The 26,134-nt window shown below is 39.0% G+C and overlaps 1 protein-coding gene across 2 annotated transcripts in view; it reads right to left on the bottom strand.

Annotated features, from left to right (window-relative positions):
• Nucleotides 1-26,134, bottom strand: part of MAGI2 (membrane associated guanylate kinase, WW and PDZ domain containing 2) — a 704,176-nt gene that overhangs the window by 40,877 nt on the left and 637,165 nt on the right. The window contains exons 14-20 of one of the 2 annotated variants that reach the window (XM_041405490.1): nucleotides 24,563-24,755; nucleotides 23,521-23,607; nucleotides 21,299-21,547; nucleotides 8,274-8,459; nucleotides 4,493-4,667; nucleotides 1,622-1,862; nucleotides 278-421 (exon numbers count right to left, since the gene is read on the bottom strand). In XM_041405490.1, coding sequence (XP_041261424.1) covers nucleotides 278-421; nucleotides 1,622-1,862; nucleotides 4,493-4,667; nucleotides 8,274-8,459; nucleotides 21,299-21,547; nucleotides 23,521-23,607; nucleotides 24,563-24,755 — 1,275 coding nt within the window. The remainder of the gene's footprint in view (nucleotides 1-277; nucleotides 422-1,621; nucleotides 1,863-4,492; nucleotides 4,668-8,273; nucleotides 8,460-21,298; nucleotides 21,548-23,520; nucleotides 23,608-24,562; nucleotides 24,756-26,134) is intronic. The other variant, XM_041405491.1, reaches the window with a different exon arrangement.

Below are 26,134 nucleotides of genomic sequence, written 5' to 3'. Positions count from 1 at the left end.
CTTAGATAAGAGTGAAAATAATAACAACAAAAATTTATAACATGGTAAAAGGTATTATCAGTCAGAAGTAATACATTTATTTGTGAAGAAACTTCAGGAATCTACTATATGTATCAACTAATTTCTTGAACTCCTGCAGAATGAGCTTACTTTATAAGAAGTCTTGGCATTATTTTTTAAAACCTGATCAGAGGTAAAAAAAGCACTTTCTCTTTGACCCCATAACCAAACATATCTGTAAATGTTGAAAAAAAATGTCACAAATCATTTTACTCACCCTCATCCTTCCATTTCTTACTGCTGGTCCATCTTCTGCTAACCTCAACACATACAAATCCATTTTGTATTCCCTTCCTCCTCGAATACTAAACCCAAATCCTTTGGCACCTTTCTCCAAATCAACGGTGAAATAATCAAAGTCCTGTACAGACAAATACAAAATGAAAGACAGTTGACCATATGGGCATTGTGTTATGCATTCAAGAAAACTTTAAAATTGATCTCTTCAAAAATGTATTGATCCACTTGATATAAGCAAAGGTCCACAGAGGGGTCTGGGAGGGAAATTGCAATGTAGCTTCTGATGCATTGTCAGCCAAGAGTGGGAGCAGGAGAAAAGAAAGAGCAAGCTTGGGATGTGTCTACTGATTAGAGAATTAAACTGGAGATGCTGGGAAAGAGCCAACCCATGCATCTCTGTAGATGCTAAGAAGTATCTTATAAGGTATGCACATGGGGATAGAAATTTGTATTTGGATACTGAAATGCACAATATTTTCATAGGGTTCTCTGGATCCCATTTAAGAATTTCAGTATTTTTTTGATATGGTTTACGTGTCTGGTTTTGAAAATATGGTCAAACAAACCACCTATACATGGTTCTAGCATATCATGTCCAGAAGTTTGCAGTCTCCTGTTTAATACTTTTTGACCTCTGTTTTTCCTGACTTTATGTGAGGAGAAAGGAAGGTTTTTTTTAAAGTCTGAACTTTCAGGTAAATCCTCAGCGTTCAAAACTGTCAGTAAATATCTGTCATCAGAGGAGTCTTGTTCAAGGTACCATAACTATTCATCTAACTCATGATCTCTTTGAATTTGTCAGATCATGCTTGATGTCAAAGAAACTAGTTGCATGGGCTAGTTTCTACTCATCCAGACTATTACCAACAGAAATTTGATTTTATCAGTCGGGATTTTCATTCCTTTATTTATTTATTCTGATTAGATAAAATCTTAATTTTCAACAATGCTGTAGAAATGCAGTCTGACCTAAGTACACCCACTGTCTGATGAATGAATAGGTGCCAAGAACAAAAAAAAATTCCTCTGCTGATGAAAAAGCTTTTTATGTTAGAATTTTTATTCCAACTTTCCAGTACCTTAAAAATGGCATTTATTTAATGTTACAGTCACGCAATTATAAGTGTAATGTTAATTTCCAGATCACACACATTAATACTAACAGTTTGGAAGTAATTTCCTCTACAGACAAGTAGCAACTCAGAGTAAAACCCTTTAATGTGTCTTTTCCTTCCATGGTGGCATCTCCCTCACCAGCATCCCAGAGCTGTCCCTACAGACCCTGCTACCTGCTGGGTGCTCTGAGCCTGTCTGCCTGTACCTGGGGCTGCCTGTACTCGGACAGGGGGTACTGCCTGGTGTCGGGGGAGTGCTGCCTGTAGTCCATCAGCGGGGGCTGCCTGTAGTCCAGCGGCGGTGGCTGCTGGTAGTCCATCACCGGCGGGTGCCGGTAGTCCAGCGGGGGCTGCCGGTAGTCCGTGGAGGATTGCCTGTAGTCCGAGAACGGGGGCTGCCGGATGTCAGGCTTCACGTCCTGCCTGGCTTTTACTTCTGACCTGTAGCTGAGGAAGGCACAATGGCTCGGTTTCAGAGAGCGGCAGGCCATTGGGAATATGCAGCGCATGGAGTGAAAGCCAGCTGCCTGGCTGCAAAATTGTGTAGAACAGATTTTCACAGAGAAGCAGAACTCTCAAGGGGAAATAGTCGAGGCATCTGAAAACACTGAGCGCTTTTGAAACATGGGCAGAAGCAATTTTCCCTCAGGTCATACCGTGCGACTTTCCAGCTTGTATCAGTGAGATCAGGATTAGACTCAAAGGGACAGGAACAGAAAAAGCATCTTGATTCCTACTTTGCCTATTTTGAAGATGCAACTGCATGTGAAAACACCCATTATACTCACTACAAAATAATTCACTGAGTTTATAAAATGTTTTTTCCCAAAATTAATATTTCTATAGAATAAATGGAATACCAGTCCAGTGTATATCCCCTTTCATTGACATAAAATATTATTGTGAGCTTCTTAAGGTTCAAAAAGGATAAATTCTTTGTTTTAGCTGTTACCTTTTTAATGAAAGGCATTCTTTGATATAGCATCTGTTAATATAGCGTGCATTATTTTTATTATACACTCCCTATGATGCTACCTGGCTAAAAGCTATGTCAGTAAATTCATGTCAGTAGGTATGTACAGAAATAACACAAGGTGAAAAGAAAATAAAATTGGTTATGAGGAATTAATAACAAGTAAAATATTGCTTTAGCTGGTAAATGGTTACAGGGAGATGGGTCCTAAAATTTGAAAGAAAATGTGCCTTTCTGGGATACAGTGCCTAGTTATTTACTTTATTCAGATGGGAATTTCCCTTAGCACATGGAAATCAGCACATAATGGCACTTCAGGGTGAAGTAAAGAACATTCCTTACGGTAAACTTCCCTACCTCAGCCATGTGGTGTGCTAAAGAGGCACAAAGAAAGTCCTGAACACTTTTAGCAAGGTAATTCTGTAATAGTGGTTTAGGTTATATTTTAACAAAAATGTTCACAGAGTGGATGTTCTTACACTCTTCCCTAGATGCCAAAGGAAGTGTTTCTTTCCTGTACAGGAAATAGACATTTCAAATTCTGCTTTAAAAATGGACTGAAAGTTTTCAGTCAACCAAGCGACCATGTCTGTTCACGGACACATACAGGCACACACAGACTTTGAAAGAGATTTTGAAAAGTACTTATTGATTACAAAAATTACACTCTGAAGAAATGACAGCATTGTTTTTGATTATGTTGGTTTATATATAAAAAGGTAAGCTGAAGCTAAATGTTTCAAATTGCCTGATATGTTTCAAAATTTCATTAATTTATTGATGTAGTTACAGTGAAATTATGGCTAATCTTCCTACACAATAGTTTTAATAATCTGAATGTCTAACCAGACACTAAAAATATCAGAACTATTTCCCTCTGACTTTTTCGAGAAGATTAAAATAGATTGGTGCCACTATTAGTAAGACCTGCATGCGTACATGCAAGCACCTTACTTTCTTTACTCAATATCATGATCCTGTAAAAAGAAGATCGAGCACAAACTTACTGTGAAGCTTCCTGTGACACTGAGCCTTAATAATGGAAGTAAAAAAATCCTAGTTAATATCCCTACGAGTTTTAAATTCTTATTTTGTTAAAGAAACAATGTATGTGGCTAGAGAAACAAGCTGTAATCTAGCTTATGAAATCTAGTGAAAAATAATACTGTGTGAACTAGCAAGAGTTGACCTTTTTCTGAAATGAGTCGTCTTTAGGCAGGTTCCCAATATATGACCACAGCTGCATATCAGAAGATGATGTTTTTATTCACAGATGGAGGCACTATAATTTTTGCTGAATATGTAAATGGTGACATGAGCAATTAGAGCTTACACTTTTCAGTAAAATTATTACAGAATTTCTTTCTGGAACTTTAATTGATATCGTTTGCTGCTCCCATATGAAAATTCCCAATTTAACAGGTATTTAATAGTGACTTCCAATAGCAGAAAATGACTTTTGTGAAAACTTCTTATTGAATTTTGTCAGAAACATATATCTTCTAGGAGGTGATCACTTGTGGAGAAAGTACTCAGTGAAATATAAGGCAAAGTAATTTTCCTAGTATGACTAATTGCAAGAAAATAATTCTAGGCAAGTGAAAGTACTACATCTGTTAAGCAAGGAGAATTAGAGGGTGTAGTGTCTGAATCACAAGTGAACTCAAGTATTTTCAAAAGAGAAAAGTTACAATCCTGTCACTAGCATCATTTGGGGAAGAGGATCTTGATGATATGTGTTAGTTACAGAAGATTAGCATAAAGACAGTCAGTGTAATCAGCCTTGTTTAACATGCTAAAAATTAATACAAAGAATAAATAGTGTTGATTGGAGGTCACAGAAACTTGTATCATCCCACAGCCTGTGTGCGCTTTTTATATAAACAGCATTTAATACAGCTGGCCACAAAATTTCTGTCCCCCTACCATTTGATGTCCATTATAGATAAATTTGCTAACGTATATGCATAAATTACACATGAGAAATTGGCTGGTAAATGATACCCCAGAGATTAAACCCACCACAAAAAAAAAATCTTCCTGACTCCAGATTAACACAAAAGGGAAAAAAAAAAAAAAAAAAGACCATGAGAAGATGCAAGACCTGTTCTCGTGTCCCTGTGGCTGCAGGGGCTGTGGAGGCGGAGGCTGGGCCACGGGGCTGTGCTGGGCGACGGGGCTCTGCTGCGCCAGGGGACTCTGCTGGGCCATGGGGCTGTGCTGCTGGGCCATGGGACTCTGCTTCTCCGAGCTGGGCGCCGAGGCTGGGCTGTTCAGCTCTGCATAATGGCGAGATGGAGATTAAAGACCTGCCACAGTGCAGCATTTAATAAAGGGCAAAGGTACACAATAATAATTTTTGGTCGCACGCTACGTCTGCGAATTTATGCTTTGTCGCTTTTACTGTCTCAGGTTATAATTAGATTTTAAGACATTTGAACCTAATGGTCTCCTTTTGATAGTCTGGGATCTGAAATCTTGGTGACTCTATAATTCTGGTTGACACTGTCATTATTTAAAACACAATTGAACAAGGGAAATTGTTTCCAGGTTTCACATATTCTTTTAAAACATAGAATTACTGGTCATAGAATGATGGAATGACAAAATCATAGAGTCACAGAAAAGCTTGGGTTGGAATGACACTTAAAGGTTGTTTAGTCCAACCCCCCTGCAACGGGACATCTTCAACAAGACCAAGCTGCTCAGACCCCTGTCCAACCTGGCCTTGAATTTTGACAGGAATGCCAGGATGGGGCACCTACCACCTCTCTGGGCAACTTGTTCCAGTGTTTCGTTACCCTCATCATAAAAAAAACCAAACCAAAACAAAACTTTTTTATATCTGTCTGAATCTACCCCTTTTTACTTCAAAGCTGCAAGGTCACTTGTCCTATCACAACAGGCCCTGTTAAAAAGCCTATGCTCATATTTCTTATAAGCCCCCTTTGAGTACTGCAAGGTCAGAATAAGGTCTCCTTGGAGCCTTGTCTTCTCCAGGCTGCATAACACCAATTCCCTCAGCCTCTCCTCACAGGAGAGATGTTCCAGCCCTCTGATCATCTTCATGACCTCCTTTGGACTGCTTCCAACAGGTCCAGAGGACCCCACAGTTGGATTCAGAACTCCAGATCAGGTCTCATGAGAGTGGAATAGAGGGCCAGAATCACCTCCCTCAAGCTGCTCATCCATTGAACAGTCCCCTCATCACGTTCATCTCTCTCCAGTTTAGAGAAGGATGCTGTGGGGTACCATGTCAAAGGCCTTGCAGAATTCCGGGTAGGTGAGATCTACAGCTCCTCCCTTGTCCATTGTTGTCCACTGATGTAGTTACTCCATTGTAGAAGGCCACTAGGTGGGTCAGGTAGGACTTACCCTTGGTAAAGCTGTGCTGGTTGTCCTGAATCACCACCCTGTTCTTCATATGCCTTAGCACAGCTACAAGTTATTTGAAATGCTTTCCATTTAGAAAAAAATATTCATTTTGAGAGAATGAACATTTTACTGCTTTCTCCAGTGTTTGGGATGATAGACCTGTCACAAAAACTAAAACACTGGTGTTTAGTGTTAGGAACACATTAGTTCCTGATGTCTTTGAGCTCATCAAGAGTTTCCTGTCCTTAAACTTTTGTAGACTGTGAACAGTAAAACAGTAAACCCAATCTCAATAAATTTTGACTAACCATTTAAACTGATATTTTATTTCACTGCATTATGTCAAATGACTAAGGTTCCACATAGGAACAGTGCAGAAAACCAGAATCATTCTTTCCAAACAACACAAAATTAAAAAGGACAGAGAGATTGGCCTAGGAAATATGGTTTTGATGTTTTGCTATAAATAAAAAGTGCCAATCTTCATTCAGGCTTCTTGCTGGACTTGGGAGGAGACACATTTGGTATTGAGCTCATATCAAATATATTTCTTCCAACACACTAGCACAGTCCTATTCACTATTTACCTATTATAATGCATAAATTAGAAAGACTCCATCCACAGGAGGACAGAGCACTGCAGAAGTTCCTGCATTATCAACAGCAAAGACAAATATATTTTTTCTATTCCTGCTTGCAACAGAAGGAGTGAGACCAGTGTGGCATGGTGCAAAACAAATAAAATGGACACACATATGGCTGCACATCCCTAACAGCAATAGCTGCACATGATACAGAGCTTGCCTAGTTTTACATTTGAATCTAGTTTTAATTTTTATGTGGTTTATTTTTAATGTGTTAGTTTTTCCTTATGGGTGCATATACTCTACTTATCTAATTTATGCTTACAATTATTATAAAAATTTTGGCTACTTTATTGAAAATATTTTCAATTTAGGATTAATTGTCAAAAAAAGCTTGTATATTTGCACTTAAAACACTCCTCATGCAGGCATAAGCAATACTTGTCTGTGTAATTACTGTGTTTAAGGCTGTAATTCCCATTTTGCATCTGTGAGTGTCTTTTGTATTGCAAGTTTTAGAGAGGAAGATTAGAAATGTTGTCCCTCATTTCTACATTACTCTCATAACTATGGATGAACTGGTCAAATCATGAGCTGCTTCTAAAACTGCTTTGCATTTATATGGTATTTTTTACCTGTAAGCATAGTACAGAGGTATTAGATTTTTTGCCAATTTTTCTAAGCTGAGAAGCTAATATCAGAAGGCAAATGAGGTGTCCGGTGTCACACAGTCACACAGGGAAGCTGTGCCTTGGCACAGATAATTTCTCACCAGTAGCACCTGAGAACATCTTGTAATACTACAACTCAGCTGCACCTCTGCTTTCTTTCTAATTTAATGTATCCATCTCTAAAACTAAACAATTAATGATGTTATTTAACCTGGATACCAGAGAGCCTTAAATAAACTTCATGGACTGTGTGAAGTATCACACTTGTTTCAGATGCCTGCAAAGCTGACCTTCAGTAATTACACGGGTGCTAATTGATGTGAATTCTAAATTTGTGTATGTTTGTGTTTTCCCCTTCACTGAATTCATTTAACAAAGTAGATGAGTTCCCTCAGTTGCAGTCTGTGACCAGTGTCAGACTATTTCCCTGTTCCCTTGCTGGATGCACAGCATAAGGTGAAGGTCATCTAACTGGGCCATGGATCATTAAGTAATTCCATTACTTTCTGTGTGTCATTCCCAGCTCTACTGGTATTTGTTGCTGAGATATAAAGACATGGTCTCATTAATGTGGTACAATTCATGTAGCAATGCAGCACACTGTTAAACTAAAAAAAGCGCTGAAATCAACCCCAAACCTCAAGAAACCAACATCAAAAGATCTTTACTGATTAGATGTGGAGCAATGACCAGAATAATGAGTCTGTCCTTTATCCTCACCCTAGAAATGAGATAATTCAGGGTTCAGTTCCTTCCTTGTGCATTTACAGTGATGTATCACTATGTGATTGTGATGGAGGAAACTGCCAAATCTGAACTCTTCCTTCACATCACTTTTTGTCACACGTAGCTGGTAGCTGAACATGCCTGGTGACAGCCATTGCAGTCTCTTGTGAATCACTTTGTCAAACTTTGGCTTGGCTTGTAGCAAGATATAAGGGAATGAACTCAAAACTTGGCTCTCTTGTAGAGTGCTTTTCCATGTAGAAGACAATTCTTGCAAAAGACCTTAACATCCTCTTTCTCTCTCTCTGTCAGGTTTCTCCAGGTTTGCTTTAAATACCCCTTTCATAACATGAAACCTTTTCAAGAATTCAGATCCTATCTGAGCTAGTTCTAAGCTCATAATTCTGGTGTGCTGCATGTTACAGCGGAGGAAGGAGAACAAAAGATGCTCTTTCAAGTGGTGACATAATTTAAGCTAATTGGAGGCTACTTAAAATTTTCTTCCTGTCTTTAAGGGCCATTGACTTACCCTCCTGAGGAATGATGCGAAGAGTTACACTGAGACCTGCATCTTTAATTAGCTTCACAATGTCTGCATGAGGCATGTTAATAATAGACTGGCCATTCACAGCTAAGATCCGGTCTCCAACTTTAAGTTTTGCACAGCGATCCGCAGGACTTCCATCAATTATCCGCCCTATTTTATGGGGTACAGCTGGACAAGAGACAATAGACACAGTTAACATATGCTGAAACAAGTGGTGATGTTCACAAATGTCAGAAAATCAGTTCATTTTAGAAGGAAGCTCTATACGAATTAAAAAGCAGCTTGTGTAAAAGCATATAAGAATAAAAATTCTTATGCAATGTCATTTGCAGTAACACAGTATTGTGTTTTTTCACAAAAATTCAGAATCCAGATGCATATATACACATGGCATATGCATATGAAATCCAAAGTTTATAATTCAGCTATTTTGCAAATCTGGCATGAAACGATCTAATAAGCAGATCAGGAAAATAATAAGGCATTGAAAAGGGGAAAAGGGGTAAATCTATACAGTAAGTAGCAATCATAAATTGTCTCCCACCTCCTGTTATACAGAATTTCTTTATTTGTATGTTGCAATAGAGGCACCAAAAATATTCTTTATTTTATATACAAAAAATTACTACCGAAAATGCCCAGGGTACATGAAATTGTTCTCGTCCATTCAAATGTGTTTATTGATAAGTAGAAATAATACTGAAGATTTATTGAGATGTGCAGCTCTCTAATTTGGTATTAATAATAAATGAATAGAATTTAATTGACAGTTAGCTATGAGTACACAGACATGTACTACATCAAAACACCTCAGCCCTCTTCTCAAAACATTACAGAACAAAGCTTCTCCTTTTGCTCTTCTCTGTGGTTCTTCACCTTTCTGTTTAATCCATCCATGCTCTCGTTCTGTCTGCTCTCTCATTTTTTCCATTGAATTTTCTAAATATTGTTCTTGATTTTTTGACCAGTGTTTCTACTCTATTATCTTCTGGTTTTTAACTAAATGCATATGCTATAGCTGAGTATTTTCTCTAGGCTCCCCAGAGAGCATGCTATTTTTCTTTCTCCCAACTACTCATAAATATGCTTGTCACAATTAAATGACTATATAGTCTATTAATATCCTAATGGTGTTTGAGTATTCCTCTGCAGTCCCACACTTCAGCCCTGGAAAATAGCACAAAGCAGCTCAGCCTCACTATCCACCTTTAAATAGGTGTTTAAAACCAGTGTGTTCCTTTTTCAAAAATAACATAACTTTAACATTTAATTATCTACAGAGAACTTGGAGAAATGAAAGAAAAGTGTTCCCAAACACTTTTTTTGGGAAATATCTAGGCTATCAATGCTCATATAAACCAAAGCTCTAACAAAAGATGTGTTCAGAATACATTCCTGCAGAAGAAATTTCTCAGCACCTGATAAACATTTACTGAAGGTTTTGGTGACTAACACAGACTGCACATCTGATATAAAGTTACAACAGACATACCTCAAAATGACTTTTGTTTCTAATATGGATGTAAGTGTTGTTTACAGTGTTAAAAATTAATCTTTGGAACACTGATAATATATAAGTGAGTACTCTGAAGTGCAAGCCATAATCAAACTGCATGCTTCTTTACCACTATGGTTCAGGCATGAATATATATTAAAACATAACTTTACTGGCACAGACACAACTAAAGGACTTCAGAAATGCATTGTTGCTTAGGAAATAAGCACCTAATTTATGTCACAATGTCTAAAATTTTCTGTTTTAAAATATACTGAATATGTATAGCTACACTTTCTACAAAAGATTGTGTTTATTTTGCTCTTAATGAAGATATATAACTGCCATACATACATATCAGTGAGCAAATAAATAAAAGAGTAACTTGACCTTAAACAGTTTATGTTTACAAAGAGCTTTTTTCATCAAATCTGTTCTTAAAGCATCAGCAAGAATCACTTAAACTAATACTAAAATCTTCCTGTTTCTGGCATATGTAATAAAAGATCTGCCTGAAATTGTCACGTCTTGACTGTATATTAGTGGAGATCTGAAAATGAGACTGTCTTATGTAAAAAAGTAAGAATTTTGGTAGTAAGAAAGAAGAAAAAATATGGTAGAGATGCCACAACTAAAATTTCCATGCTTGCCATTTCTAAACCTAAAGAAGTTTTTGCTAGCCTAAATATTTAAGTAGAGACATCATTTCAGTAGTAAGGGGTGTGGGAGGGTGGGGGTGTGGGAAGTCCTATTAATTTGGCAGAAAATTGTTTTGTTGGACTTCTTGTACCTGACAAGTGAATAGAGCAGATGTCTGCATGTTTGAGATGTCTGCTGAAACTGAAGCTGGAGGTGGGAGAGCCACGAGAGTCTAGCTCAGATCCAAATCCTGAGACAAAGGAAGGGAGGGAGAAAGAGGAGGAACTTGGTGTTCTTTTCTTCTTCCCTTTAAGCCTAATGGTCCTCAGCTTCCTGATAAAGGTACCTGCTCTAAATGTTTTGGTACCCCTGAACTCCCTTCATTCTGTTGTGCTATGAAAGGATCAACACTAGGTGACCATCAGATAAAAGCTTGTGTCTGTCAAGGTATCTTTTCTACTCCATTTTGCTATTTGACGACGTAATGCTCCTCTTCTCAGGTCGTATTGGTGCCATGTGTTGCCATTTGATCTTGCTGCAAAGTAGGGTGTGGGAAAATTTTGCAGAAGGAATCTCTGTTGGATTCAAGGTTACACTGTTATGCTCTATAGGGTTTTATGTGTAAATCTAGGGATTTATGAGGAGCTCATGGCCACACAGCAGAAACTGGTTCATGCACATTTCTAGATAATATGAGGAGATGTTTGTCTTCTGTCTCCTTCCCTCCCAGTAATGTTATCTTGAGGAGTTTCTGTTCTTTGCTTCTCTTCCCAGTGGAACTCTGCCTGAGAGCCCTCCTAAGCCACAATATCCTGGCTGCCATGGTCCCCAATGCTTCCTTGGGAAGGGAGGATTTATTTAGGGCTTTTTTTCGCAAGCATGAATCCTTCTAAGGGACACAGATTATCTGATGTGCATGTTGTTCACACAAAAAAAAACAACCATGTTGAAATATGTTAGAAAACTTTCAATTTTTAGGAAGAGTCTTTGGTGGTGAAATACTTTGAAGGGATAAGAAGGACCTACACTCATAAGGTATTAATTAGGAAAATTAGGTAAAAGCCAAGGAGCAAAGGTAGAAATGAACTGTGAATTTCCATAATGGAGAATTTTTATTGTTCAGAATGGTGACATCTAAAACAAGTGTGGAAGAGCTGTAAACTGTCAGTACGGAGTGGGTTGACTGAAGTGGCAGACGAGACCTCATGAAAAGAAATGCAAGATGATGCATGTATGGAAAAAATAACTTCGCCTAAGATTAAGCAGATATGAGCCCTTAATTAATTATTATCACTCAAGAGACTTTGAAATGTGTGCCTACTTCTCTAAAAACATAAACTCATTAAAAGAGTTGATATGATACTAAGAGTTGTAAAAGAGTAACAAGCGAAACAAACTCTTGCTAGTTAAAGCTGTGCACCTAAAGTGTTGGTATTGCTGATCGTTTCAGTATCCTCATCTCAAAAATCATAGCAATGAACTCAGATTCAGAGAAGGGAAGCATGGAAGTCAGAAGCAAACAGATTCTGCTCAAAGGAGAAACAGCCTCTTTCAAAGAAGAAAACAGCCTCTGCTCAAAGGAGTTGCCCATGAACTCACTGTCTACACCTTCCAAAAGAGAATTTGGGGCAACCTTCTGGAGGGGCAGAAGAATAAAAGGATTCAAAAAGGGATTAGAGCAATTTATGGGGGTGGACACATTGCTAATTAAATCAGAAAATCTTGGCTGTAAAAGCTGACACAGTGCCTGGAAAAGGTCTTGTCTGCTGTGTGTGGTGTCCTCTCTGCTGCTGGTCACAGGAAAGGGACAGCAAGGAGCTCTGTGGCTACTTGGTCTCTCCCAGTATGGCAGGTCTCTTCTTAGAAAGAAACCTCCCATGTCTGGCATTTAATTAGGGTTTTGTTAACATACAATACTTTTTTTTCTTTCTAAATTGCATCTGTGGGGTCTTATTTTTATCTGAGCAGAGCATTTAATGATGTAACCTTTTAAATGAAGTCCCAAACTGCCTGACTAGTGGTAAATGTTTCCTATAACCCTCAAAATTTTTACTGAACTATTCATGCCTCTTTTAACAATTCACCACAAGCTGTTCTCCAAACATGCGTATATATTGAAGAGTGGCACGCTGTGCCTGGATGAGACTTTGCAGAGAATCTGATCCACTTATTTCAAAGCACTGAGTTACCTGAGCAGCATTTAACATTAGCAGGCTATACAGAGAGACTTGGAATTGTGACTTTTTTTGCAAGAGACCCATTGATTTTGCTAAAAGTGAATGTTGAAAACAAGCTGCCCCTTTGTAGAACAATTAATTTCTTGGTTCTCTCAGACTACACAATGAATGAGACTGCAAGGGAAAAATTACTGTAAACATGGATTAATACATATTTTTTAACTGTTGAAAATATGGGAAATTGTAAGGTTGAATTTATATGTATACAAACCACCCAGCCTTTCAAAATAGACATAGAGGGTCTTTTTCTCCAGTACTATCAAGTCATGCAAAATGTGATACTCAGGATTGATACAGCTGGATATCTACCTTAAGATAAAAAAAATCCTTCCAAGACAGAGGGCCCCAAATAATAATCTAGCAGAGAGTAGCAATGCTGCAGAAACCTTATCTAATGAAAGATCTTACAATGGAATGTAACTTTTCTGCAGTGTATTTTTCAAAATTTCATGACTTGGGGAAGATTTGAATCCTGAAAGCACCAAATCTTCTCTGATATTTTAAGTCATTAATCTCACCTCCTAAATCTTGCTCCGATATTTGCAGCATTACAACACAAAATGACCCAGAGTTGGCATGTAGCAGCTGAGGTTCTCTCTGAATGTATTTAATCCTGCAGTGATTAGCTCTTAGCTTATTGAAGAGAAATTTAAATGAAAAATGTAAAGACAAAATGACGTAAAGGAAATCTGTGCATTTAGAAAGTGGATAAGGTCTGCTTTCGGTAACTTACATTTTTATCTATATTTTTATTTGATAAAAAGCATGCACTTTTGCTCTCCATGATTCAAATTAATATCCTTACCACACCTGCATGTCACAGAACAGAGAACAAATTTTTTGTCATTATACCTGAGTGTCCATATGCTTGGGTCAGCTGTACACAAACCCAGGGCAGTTGCTGAACACAGACACTGCTTCTAACACCATATATCAGAGAAACACAGAAGGGTGTTTGAAGGGACCTCTGGAGATCACATAGTTCAACCTCCTGCTGAAGCAGGTCCAGTCAGAGAAAATTGCACAGGACTGAGTCACATGGGTTTTGAATATCTCCAGAGAAGGAGACTTCACCACTTTTTGGGGGCCTGGTCCAGTGCACAGTCACTCTCAAAGAAAATAAGATTTTCAGAATGAACTTTCTGTGTTCCATTTTTTTCCCAAATGCCTATTGTTTGGCTCTACTCTCTTGACACCCATCCTTAAGATATTTGTATGCAATGGTAACAGCCCCTGTTGGCCACCACCTCTCAAGGTGGAACAGGCCCAGCTCTCTCAGCCTTTCTTCTGAGAGGGATGTTCCTGCTCCCTAGTCACCACCGTAGTGTGGTAATCACATATCCTCTGAACAGAGAGGACATAGCTGTCCCAGGATTTTCCTGGGTAGCTGTTAGAAGCTGTGAGAAAGCTCAGAGAAAAGAATGATAAACAATTCTCATCTCCACTTGCTGCACCTGCTGTTGTGCACACGTGGAATGCGTTATGGAGATTTGTTTACCAAAGGGTCATTTCTTAATTGGACACTGGATGGTGTTTGGATTGATTGATCAATGAGGTCAAAGCTGTATCAGACTGTCTGTAAGGGTTACAAGCTTCTTAGTAAGTATGGTTTAATATAGGCTAGAGAATAAAGCAATTGATCAGCTTTCTGCAATCATGGAGTCAATGCTCATTATTACCCCGTCGGGTCCACCCTGTTACCACCACTTAGCACTTCACTGGGCCCTCCCCAGTTGTTTCATGACTTTCATGGCTGAGGAGCCCAGAAGTGGACACAGCACCCCAGATGTGGCCCCACTAGGGTTGAGTAGAGGGACAGGATCACCTCCCTTGACTTGCTGGCAATGCCCTTCTGAGTGCTCCCCAGGACACCACTCTGCTTGTTGGCCACAAGGACACAGTGCCAGCTCATGGGCAGCTTGCTGTCCAGCAGGACGCCCAGGTCCATCTCCACAGAGCTGCTTTCCACAAGTCAGCCCCAGGCTGTGCTAGTGCCTGGGTTTATTCCTCCCTTAATGCAGTACCTTGCATTTGCCTGTTTGAACTTAATTAAGCTCTTGATCCCACAACTCTCCAGACTGCCCAGGTCTGGCCAGCAGAGTTTTCAGGTGTATCAGCCTCTCCTCCCAGTTTTGTAACATCAGCTAACTTGCTGAGGGTACACTCTGTCCTTTCACCCAGACCATTGATGAATAAGTTCAACAAGACTTCTATCTATCTATCTATCTATCTCTCTCTCTCTCTCTCTCTCTCTTCTATCTTATATATATATATAAGACTTCTATCACTTCTATCTATATATCTGTTATATCTATCAGCCTCTTGTTTTTTGAATATGAAAAAAAATTCTCCTCATTTGAAAGGCCCACAAGCTAAAAAGAGTGGATTCTAAGAAAACATTATCATATATAAGGCTTTTCTGATTTACATCAGTAATTTTTTTACATCTATTTAGTCCTTCTACACACAACTGTTGAGAATATGTTTTTTAGACAGCAACTCTCCAGTTTTTCCCCTCTATATAGTAGCTAAATGTCAAAAAGTATCTGTTAAGAGGGGAAAAAAAAATCAAACCTCTGCTTTATCTATTAAAAACCTCTGGCAGATAAATTTTTGCAATGTTTTCTAAGGTTAACAGATATAGACAGTAAGCCAAGCAAATGAGCCTTCCTGAGCCAGCTGTCCTTTTCAATGTTACACAGTGATCAAATGAATATTTATTATATTCTCAATTCTCTAAACATGCAAAGGTTTTCATTCAACTGGCAGGCTCCAGCATATCAGATTTTAATTGGAAGAATATATTAAATATAAACAGCTGTAATTTCGTTGCTATAGAAAAATCTAAATTTTTGAAAACTTGAGTATGGTGGACTTTCCATCAGGGCTAAAAAATATTTTCCTGATATTGATAGGATATTTTATGTGACACTTATTTGGAAAATAGAAATAGTATGCATGCTGCATACTTGCATATGAAAATAATCCCTTTTCTTTAGAAGATTAATGAATCTATGAATGGAAGCATCCCATTTTGTGCTGACATGGAGCATATTTGCTTGCATAGCACAGGCATAAGAAGCTAAGTGGAAAGGAGTGCACATACCTTAGAAAGCTGAAGATCTAAGAAAAAATAATAGAACTTCTAGACTTTAATTCATGCTTCTAATGGAAGCAAAGTGGGCCCTGTGGAATTATTAGAAAAACCTTGGTTTTCTTGATGGGTTTTGCTAAGAAAACTCACTGTTTTTTCTTTGAAAACACATGAGCCGCACCTGTAGGTCCAAATGATGTATTCAGAAATACGCTGGAGGACAGAAATCATCTAGAGAGGGGAGTAATGCAGTTAAGATCCTCCATTATTTATCTCCAAAAAATATCAAATAGACAATTGAATATTTCATGCCTGCAAACTGCAGCAATGTATTTTGATGATATTAAAAACCTCTTTGACCCCTTAAGGTTATTTCACTATGATAATTGCTTATGTTGATTTGAGAAACTAAATCACATAGAAATCTCTTTCAGCTGCAAGTTTAACTATCTCTTAACCATACTCAGAAAGGGTGCTTTTGTAGCTGAAGAGGTAGAACAGCTTAAACCTGAGTGTCATAGCTGCATAGAAATGAGAATCCAGATTCCTTGTCCACAAACTGCAGATCTCTTCCATGGGGGACACACACTGTGGGTGGGTTTTCACTGCTATGCTCCAAAAATGTCCTAGGTGGGGTAGACAGACATCCTAATTTCCAAAGCCCTGTATCCTTTAGAATTTGAAGATTGGTCACTTAAAATTATGTCCCAAACCACCATCTTACCCAATTGCTGCACCAACACTGAGATCACACAGCTATCACTGATCGATAAACTGGTTTTTATCTCTAAACTGTAAGGAGTTTAAAGAAACTCTGGGCTGAATGGGACTTACTCAGAATGCTGTTTTCTGCAGTCAGCAGAGGCTTATCTTGGATTTATGTTTTTTACTTAAGACTGTATGTTTTGAGAAATGAAAGAAACTTCTTTTATTAGACTCTGTTTTATCCTGTTTTCAAAACCCAGCAGCCACTGGCACATGCTGTGTAGGGGCAAATTAAATCTACAAGTCCTCTTTTGCAAAGCAGGAGGAAGATCATAACAAGTATGCACAGCCTTTAATTTTTTTACTTTTTTTTAATTGATTAGGCCTGTATTTTCAGTTTGTTTACTCTTTATAACTGTGCTAATTGACAGTACCTGCTACAGTAAAATTCCTGGAAATATTGCCAATTTTCCAACTTCATTGGAAATTGCAAGTTAACAAGGTCTCTTTACAACACATGGTTTCTCTCTTAAAAAAATTACGATGTAAGAGATTTACAGGGGATCACAAATACTTATTCTAGGTGAAGCTGCATCCCAAAAACAAAAAGTAAAAGTAGCAGGAAGATATAAAGTAGGCAGGGACAAGTTTGCTCCATAAAACTCTGGGACAGGAATCTCATTCTGGCCACCTCCAGAAGACTGCAAGTGCTTTTCCATAGGCTGCAGATAGTGAAATTATCTTGATACCTTAAAAATACTTTCCTAAATGTAATGCAAAGTGTAGATTAATTACTTAAATTTAAGTATTTCAGCCGTAATTTCTCATGTGTGGAGAAGGGATGAGAGCCACATTCCTCTTTAATGTTGGAACGGGATCTGGGGGAAGGCACAATAGTGTATTTTAGAGGCAGTGGAAGTTAATCCTTTCGTTAGAAATAGGTCAGGAGCCTGGACAGGTGTATTTTCTTTTCTTAATCTCTTAGCACTCCAAGATCCTTTGCATGCTGCACTAGGCAAAATGACTTGCTCCTGGATATACCACTCAAGCACAGCTCTTCATTTATCCACTTTATCTCCTTTTACTGGTACAGTTTTGAAGCATGGCTGACCTTTTCCATGCCCCTGCTTTGCCCTGTAAAATCTCTTCATTCAATCCTTGTCATTCGTTTTCCACTCCTGATCTCCCCGCATCAGAACCATAGTTCAGTGCAAGATAATCCCCTGTGCTGGATTAGAGAACATCACAAGCAATGCTTTGACACAGGGGAAACAAAATTTCTACCATTATAGACACAAGAAAATAAGTGTGCCACAAGAACTGGATGTTTAAGCAAGTACCAATAAGGAAAAATGACATTCATATCTAAAGGCTGACTCCAAAGTATTTAATGTTAATTTATCAAACTGACAGCTATTTCAGTGCTGCCCATCACAAAATGTGAAAAAATAGTGGGCTTTCTAATTATGGCTGTAGTCTGCCCTCACTCTGTGTCTATCAATAGTAAAAAACCAGCATTTAGTATTTTGAAAATTTCTGCATGGCAAAGGCAGGCTCATAAACCCAGTGTAAGAACAAACCCCTTGCGAACCATACCGAGAGAAAAGCTGACCAGGACCCTAAACCTCTTGGAAAAAGAGTTTCATCTCTAGTTCTGGGAGCTGCTGAGCCTTTCATGGCTCATTCTCAGAAGGAGCATGAAGCAATCCTAAGAGACTGTGTGGGAGCAGTGCAGCCCACACCCCACCAGAGGGTGGAAAAGGGATTTGAGACTCAGCTGGAGCACTGCTACTGTGACCTCATGGGATGGTCCTGCAGCTGCACAGACAGAGCAAACTCTCCTGGCAAACAGGACAGCTTTTGTGCAACCCCTTCAACTTCAGGCCAACTGCAAAGCAGCAAACTAATGAGCCTGCAGCTCTGTAGCCAGGAGCAGCCTTGCTGGAATGACTGCTTCAGTTTTAGCAGTGCTTGAAGCACATGCACCTGGTGACACAAAGTGCTTGCTCCTGTACTCCACAGGAGCTGTTGTAATCTGTTGGACTGTAAAATACAATTTGTAAGTGTGCTTTCAACAACAAGGAAAATACTTTCACTGCATAATTAATTGCCTTCCTGAGTAATAGTGGTGATGATACTTATTCTTCCAAGACCTCAAGTCTTTTGCTTTTGCAAGAAAGTAGAGGAGGGATTAGAGTTATAGAAATAAACATTCTTAAATCAAAGGAATTCCTCACTTTTCCCTGAGGATGCTCCCAATGAGACAACTTCCTGGGTGCTGCTCCTCCTAACAGTGTCTGGCACTACATGATGCTCCCTTTTTTGACCTATTTTGCCCATTTCAAATTTTGAAGAATTGTTTTGTGATTAAAACATTAACTTTACTCTGTGCATGCATGTCTGCATAACATCATTCTGTTCCATGTGGGGATACAGGAGCTGGCAACGAGTGCACTGCTTCTGAAACAAGGGACACTGGAACCAGAGCACAACATTTCACCCAATTAAGATATTGCAGCCATCAGAAGGAGTACCTAGCATGGTGCCATGCAGGTCCACATTTTGATAGTGATTAACGTATATTTTGGACATTGCACTTCCTATATCCATGTGATGTTTTCCTACTGTTGGTGTGCTTCCTACCCCTGATTGTGCATTTCAATAAAATGATTTTGTGCTATTTCAAGATAAAAGGTATTTCAGGAGAGTTTCCCTGTTCTACCAAAAGGCCCAAAACTTAGATGCTGTATTCTGAATGGATGCCAGTGAGTGTTGAGTAAAAGGGGGCAATAATTTCCCTTAATCTACTGGCTATGCTCCTGTTAATAAAGTTTAAATTACTTCACCCAAGTAAATATTAAGTAAAGAAAATAACCTCTCTTACTCTAGAAAGAGTCAATAATTTTTAGATTGTTTTCATTACCGATGATGGATGATGGAATTTTCAGAGTTTTTTTTCTAATACAGTTTTGTAACAGAATTAATATAGAAAGGGTATTTTCTTCTCTTTTCTGTCACCGTGTACAGGAAATGTAATTTTTTGTTCACTGTTCTTGTAAACTTAGGATTTGGTACATTTGGGGATCACTGAAATTCAATGCAGTTATTACTTGATTAAATTCTCTTGTCACTTCCACAGCAGGCTGTCATTTCCCTTTACTATTGGAGGTGTTCAACTGAGCGTCAAAATGACTACTTACACAGGTGCTTGTGGGGAAAGAAAAGTACTGAAAGAACATGTTGGAGGGTAGGAGGCAGAGCAGGATCTTGAACCTGGGTCTGTAGTCTTGAAGAGACTATTCCAGTCACAGAATTTTTGGTTGCTTGAGCATTTTCTCTTCCTCTCCCCTTTCCCTCTCCATCTGCCCCAACCACAAATTCTCTCTATAAAATAATTTTCTTGAAAAAAACATGACTGACTTAACTGATTAACATGTATGTACCACAACTGATTATTTTTTTCTTTTCTGATCTTCTGCAAAGAACTTCCTGTTCTTTGGCTATTATATTCAGTAATGTGAAAACTCAAGAGTCCCACGAGGCTAATTAGCTATGGTTTTGTTACAATATTAATTCCAGCAATCATGGAGTTTTAAAATTCAGCTGAGGTAGCATGAAAAGTAACTCTTTTAATAACTGCATGATCATGAAATACTGCAAAAAAGTTTTCTGAGGTAATTTGCTATTGTGAGATAAGGTTTCCCCAGTACTCTCTTAGATGCTTTTCAGGTATGAATTTAGACGAGTGATATCTGGCCTTGAAGTTGAAATTGTGATTTTATTTTGTCAGGAACAAGTTTCAGGCATAAAGAACAGTTCCTTCAAAACATATTTTAGTGTAGGGAAAGCACTGTATTAGGCTTCAACTTGCAAAATGATAAATCTTCTCACTTTTGTTTTTTCAGCTGTGGTTAACATTATTTGGTGTGGTGTGTGGATGTCTCTCAATATAAAGACTTTTTTGCTTCCTTCTTCCAGAGGGCTCAGCTCTCATTGGGTTAAATGTCATTGGAAAGAACCAAAGGTGCCCCTGTGCCTCCAGATGCCACTGCCTGGGTTTGAGTCTTCTGTAGGTCCTATGTCACACCTGTCTGACCTCTCCCTAGATGTACCCAGGACAGCTCAAGTGCCACCATATGTCTATATGAAAGCAATAAGATTGACCCACAGAGAAAATTAGTTCTCTGAACAGAAAGGGAGCTATAATTATTAAGGGCAGATCTTGTAAACCTGAGTATTACTGAGTACAGAGAGATACACCTATCTCCTGTAGTCAGCTGTAATTTCAATGCTGTCTATACTCCACCCAGTTAAATCAACCACTCTGCACCTGCATCTAACAAGTTCTCCCAACTTCCACTTGCTTCTGCAGTCCCATAATTGGACAGCTGTTGTCATAGGCTTTGCTGTGATCTAAGCTTTTTTCCAACTTCCTGAACTTCATCTTGATTTATTAAAAAAAAGTCTAATTCAGTTGCATGTAGGAGAATAATTTATTCACATAACCCTACTTGTTACTTACAGTGTCTCTTTGAGACATAGTATCAGAAAATCTAGTTTGTGAGTGAATCCTCTATTACTCTGATAGTCAAAGAAGTGTGGGAAGCACAGGGCTCCAGAGGCCGGAATAAACTTTGGTTTTGTTGAAGAAAAAACAAGCAGTGCCTCTGAATAAACATTGAGAGTATCTTCAGTTTAAATCTCTGCTGTGATAAATTATTAACAGATAGGTTTAAATTAACCATTGGCATGTTCTTTTATTTATTTATTTTTTTTTAAATTCGGGACAAACTTAAGAAGTATGAACTGAAAAACGTGATTAACGTGATTTACTTACTTATTGTGGACCCAGACTCGGGCCTGTTGAGGGAGCTGATGATGACGAAGCCGAAGCCCTCGTTCTCCTTGCGATGGATGACCACGTCGCTGGTCTGCAGGCTGTGCGACGCGAAGCCCTCGGGGGGAGTGGCGGTGCTGCTGGAGACCGCGTGATTGCTGTTGGCATAAGTGGTGTAGTCGCTTCTTGGAGAGCTGTGGTGCGTAGACACCGAGCCTGGGCTTCTCCCATTCTCCGGGCAGGGTTCTCCTACAACATAAATCACACCAGTGTCACAGTCTGACTTGCTGAGTGGCTCTGCGACTTACAGTACATTTGCTAATGCAACGTGAATACAGCTGACTGTCTACAGACCAGACTACCCCAAGGGTTAAACTAGGAGCTGTAATAGATGCAGAGAGACAGGAATCTACACAATTATGCAGAACATTCAAGGGCAATCAGATAAAGCAAGCATGAACACTGACTGCTACACTAGCTACAAGAGAGGAAAGTAAGAAAGAGTGTCTATCTGGATTGCAAAAACATTACCAAGCGCTATTCCCTTGTCTGCTGGTAGATCTGTCATCAAGAGGAAAATGTGACAGTCTAATCCAATAAAAAATTATTTGTGTTTGGATTACAAGAATTTAAGCAGGGAGCTAACAGAGTAATTAGGATTAGCTGCATAATGTTCTTCTTACAAGTTGATTAGCTTGTTCGAAAAATGTTCAAAGAGCAGAGCTGTTATGCAATGAAAAATCATCACAAGTAGTTTTTCTGTGGGTGTCATGGCAGAAGCAGTGGTCATTTAAAGGTTTGCAGATGCTCTTGTTTAGCAAGTTCAAAAGGCCAGAAGTGAAAATGGAGTCCATGAACACTTTAGTATTGCTTTACAGTAAAAAGTAACAAGAACAGGAAAAAAGTTAAAACTCGTGGGATTATGCATTTTATAGTGTGAGCATTATGGCAATTGAAAACAGTAAATTTACACTTCCAGATGGGAAAAAAAAGATTTATATTCTTTGCAGATCTAAATTGTTTATACAAATCAGCATTTATTGACAGTTTTAATACAGAAATTTCAGATAAATGTAAGTATTATATTTTCTGTTTGGAACAACAAGAGTGGCAGAGTAATTTTACTGAACACGTGAGGAGCTCCCACATATACACATACATCCTAGGTAGAGAGTTTGCAAATTAGAGCTTCAGTGTGTGTATATATTAATAAAATAAACAGCATCCAAGGACAAACTGTTGTTTTCTCAGTGAGGTGTGTCCTTTAGCAGTCCTTCTGCAACTATGAAATAAAGTAATTAGAGAGTATAAAGAGGAAGAAAAACAAACAATTATTATACTCCTGAAAATCTCTAAGAGTTATTGAACCAAATCTGCAACTAAATGCCATAGTCAGTGACAAGAGAGTTCTCATTTTCTGGCTGTCGTGTTTCAGAAAGCTGAATATTGTTTATGTCAGTATGGCTGCAACAGAAAGGAAATTCTCTTACCCTGTAGAATGACCAAGAGCTGGCTCGGCCATGAAAGAATGCAACTGAATGCCATTAAATATAGGAAAAGAATGGCAAAGGAGGAAAAGCTTAAATGGCTATTTGACCATCAACTGTGCAATAGATACTCATAAAAATTACATTTTGCTCCTGCCTGTGAAAAAATGGTATTTCAGTCCAAAAATCACATTTCCTAATCAAATTGTTTTCCAGATCTTGTGAATTGTGATTTTCTGCTCCAGATCTGGGTAAGTATATGTACAAAATGGTAATTCCAGATGAGGGTTAAGATACATACATCAGCTACAGACAGGTAAGGAAAACCCAGATCCCTCTGTTGTATACATTCATGCTAGTGAGAAATTCACATGAAATCAATTGCCCTGATGTATTAGCATAGCATTTTTCAGTCACGCCCAACACCAGTTGTTTTAAATTTTTCCACAAAGCTTATGTTGTAACACACCACAATAAAATCCTGTTCAGCTCCTGAAATGTTTAAACATTAATGAGCTGCACGCCACATTCCCTGGTGTGGCACTCTCAAGGCCCAAGAATAACTTCAGGTGTTTGACCAGCTTGCCTACTGTCTGCACCAGGAGCCCAGAGTGGCTAGTGGAGGTTTAATATTTAAGGAGCAGCAGCGAAGGCTGGCACCCGCTCTGTGCCAGCTTTGCCTGCAGTGCGTGCGGCGCTGTCGCGGTGCTGCCGGCGAGGGCTTGGCGGTATTACCTTGGTTATTGGCCATTTTCCTCGCGCTGGGGGAGCTGCGAGGGGGCGTCGCACCAGGCGCGGGGGCACCTTTCTGGCTGGAGGACTCTGGAGTCAGTAACAGAAGAAAGTCAGTCCTGGAGGAGCACGGCTGGCAGGGAGCTGCGGTGCCGCAGTGGGAGGGGGACTGCGAAGACGAAGGTGAGTGGGAGGGCGGCTTTTTTGGAGCGAAAGGGAACGGCGCAGGCAGTGACAGTGGATCTAGGGCACGGGCAGGCAGAAGACAGGACAGGCTGGGAATGTGGTTTTGCTCATTTCTGGTACCTCAGACAAGTGTACTCACCAAAAATATTTTAAAAGTTCTTAAATAAACTTCTTTCCTCAAGTAAGCAATGGTTGTAATAGAAGGTCATCAAATTCTCCCATTAAAGCTTTAATACATGCTGCCACACGCATTTTTCAAGCTTCCGATGTTTTTGAGAACAATTGAGACTGAGTTAGTCTAAACATCTAATTTACTACAAATACTTCATAGTGGCTGAGGTTCATTTTCTGAATATGTCTGCTTGACAGAAGAATCCGGCCCTTGTGCCCTACAGAAGATTTTCAGCCAGCTTGCATTGCAGTTCAGTGGGGAATTCCAGATGACATCAGTGTGACCAGAAATGGGCTTTTAACACATATAAGAGTGAAATGAGTTTCTGCACTAAAACAGTTAACAGCCTTTCTCTTATTGACACAGTCAGCTCAAATGGCTTTAACTTAAGTGAATGTTTAGTTCCAAAAGTGGACAAAAGGAGAGAGCACAGACCAAGACAGCATGGAACAAACCCAGAGCACTTATGATCACCACACCAGGGTTGCCAGTATGTTTCCACTTCTGAAGGAAACAACACTCAGTTGTTTTTGTCAGAGGAACAAGGGACACATATTCACAATAATTCTTTCCTCAAAATGACACAAACATTCACTTTGATTTCCTCTATTATTTTAAAACAGCACCAGTTTGTGCTGCCAGCACTGGGATCTGTTTTTCCCTTCACCTCTCCCAGCCGTCACTCACCCGTGGGTAGCACCTTTCTCCTCACAGTAAGATTCACCTGCCCGTTTCGGGCGGCGTTATGCATAAGATCAATCACATATCGGTGGGTTTTGCCGGCCACTGGAATCCCATCTACATACACCAGCTCATCACCAGGGTGGAGACGGCCATCTCGGTCTGCTGAGCCCATGGCTATCACTGCTCCGATGAGAATCTAGGCAGCAAAGAAACAAAATCTGTCACATATTACACTGAGCCTCCAGTTTAGTGACATGAATATTGCAGTGATTTGCTCTTTCTTGTGAAATTACGCTAGTGATTTAGCACAGGTGAAGAGGTCTGCGTGTGTCTGAAAGCTGTGCTTGTCCTCTCGTGGGTATGACTGAAGATGCTTCCTCCTCTTTGATAAGGAAGGTAAGGTGTTTTCTACCTGCACAGAAGAGATACACCAGAGAATCCTAATTTGAGTTCTGCTTGATGTGTTCAAATCAAGATAATCTGCCTCTAAGGAGTGTTGAGTTTCTATAGACTACGTTATAACAAAGACTTAAAAAGATTAATTCCATGTAAGGATTTTTTATTTAAAATTATCAAGTCTGTGTATTTCTTATCAAAAGTTCTTCACTGCTGTGTGATTTAAGCACTTGGAGTCATATACTTGAGGTCACAGTAGGAGTGACCCCACTACACAGAGTTCGCTTTGGGACTCTTTAGGGGAAAAGAAGTACCATATTAAATGTTATTACTCTTAATGAATGATTGCTCAGGCAGTGCTTGGTTAAAATGGAAAAAAGAGGAAAAAATGTCAGCTTGTTCTGCGCAGATGTTGTTTTCCCAAATCGACATTTAAATGTAGTTTGTATGGGATATATAAACTAGTAAAAAATCTGTCCAAAACCTTGTAATGACTTTCTCCACCTTCTATGCAGATAATTTCACATAATTTCTTAGAAGAAGATGTATATATTTTCCCTGTGGAATAAGTGGTAGAACAGTTGAGATTGAATAAAACAAAACCTGCTTTCTTTGAAAGAACATTAAAGCATTCACAGAGCATGTTTCAAATTTTCTGTTCTCTTTTTCAGTCTGAGAGTGAGCACAAAATGATGGATATGACATGCCATGTGACAATCTGCTTTTAATAATAAAAGATAAAAGCTACAAAGCATTGCTTTTCATGATGAATTGCAAAGGCTAGATGTGGTAATCACACAGGTGGGCCTGTGGTTTTTTGTGGTCTTAGCTGCAGAGTTGCAAGTATCTCAGCATAGTGTTTAAATGAAATCCCCTATGGAGATTTCCCATAGAGAAATTTCCCCAGTTTTTCAGCTCCCTTTGGCTTATTTTTACTTTCACAACTTAGTAAAGAGAGAACATGATGCAGCTTTTTCCTGCTTTCTGGTGTTGCTGGGATCCTGTTAAGCAGTGCCAAGCTGACTGGCTAGAGAGGCTGTTTCAGGTTCTCCATTCTGTTCTTCAAATGGTGAAAAAGTATACCTCAAAGCTTTGGAAAATACTTTGTGCAAAATTCAAGCATGAAATATGAATTTATGCTCCTTTACCAGACAGAAGAAAAGCTCTCCAAGGCTACTT

This window comes from Onychostruthus taczanowskii, unplaced genomic scaffold (genome assembly GCF_017590055.1).
Source record: "Onychostruthus taczanowskii isolate IOZ18803 unplaced genomic scaffold, ASM1759005v1 scaffold23, whole genome shotgun sequence".
Classification (NCBI taxonomy): Eukaryota; Metazoa; Chordata; class Aves; order Passeriformes; family Passeridae; genus Onychostruthus; species Onychostruthus taczanowskii.
This window is presented reverse-complemented; position numbering and strand designations above follow the sequence as displayed.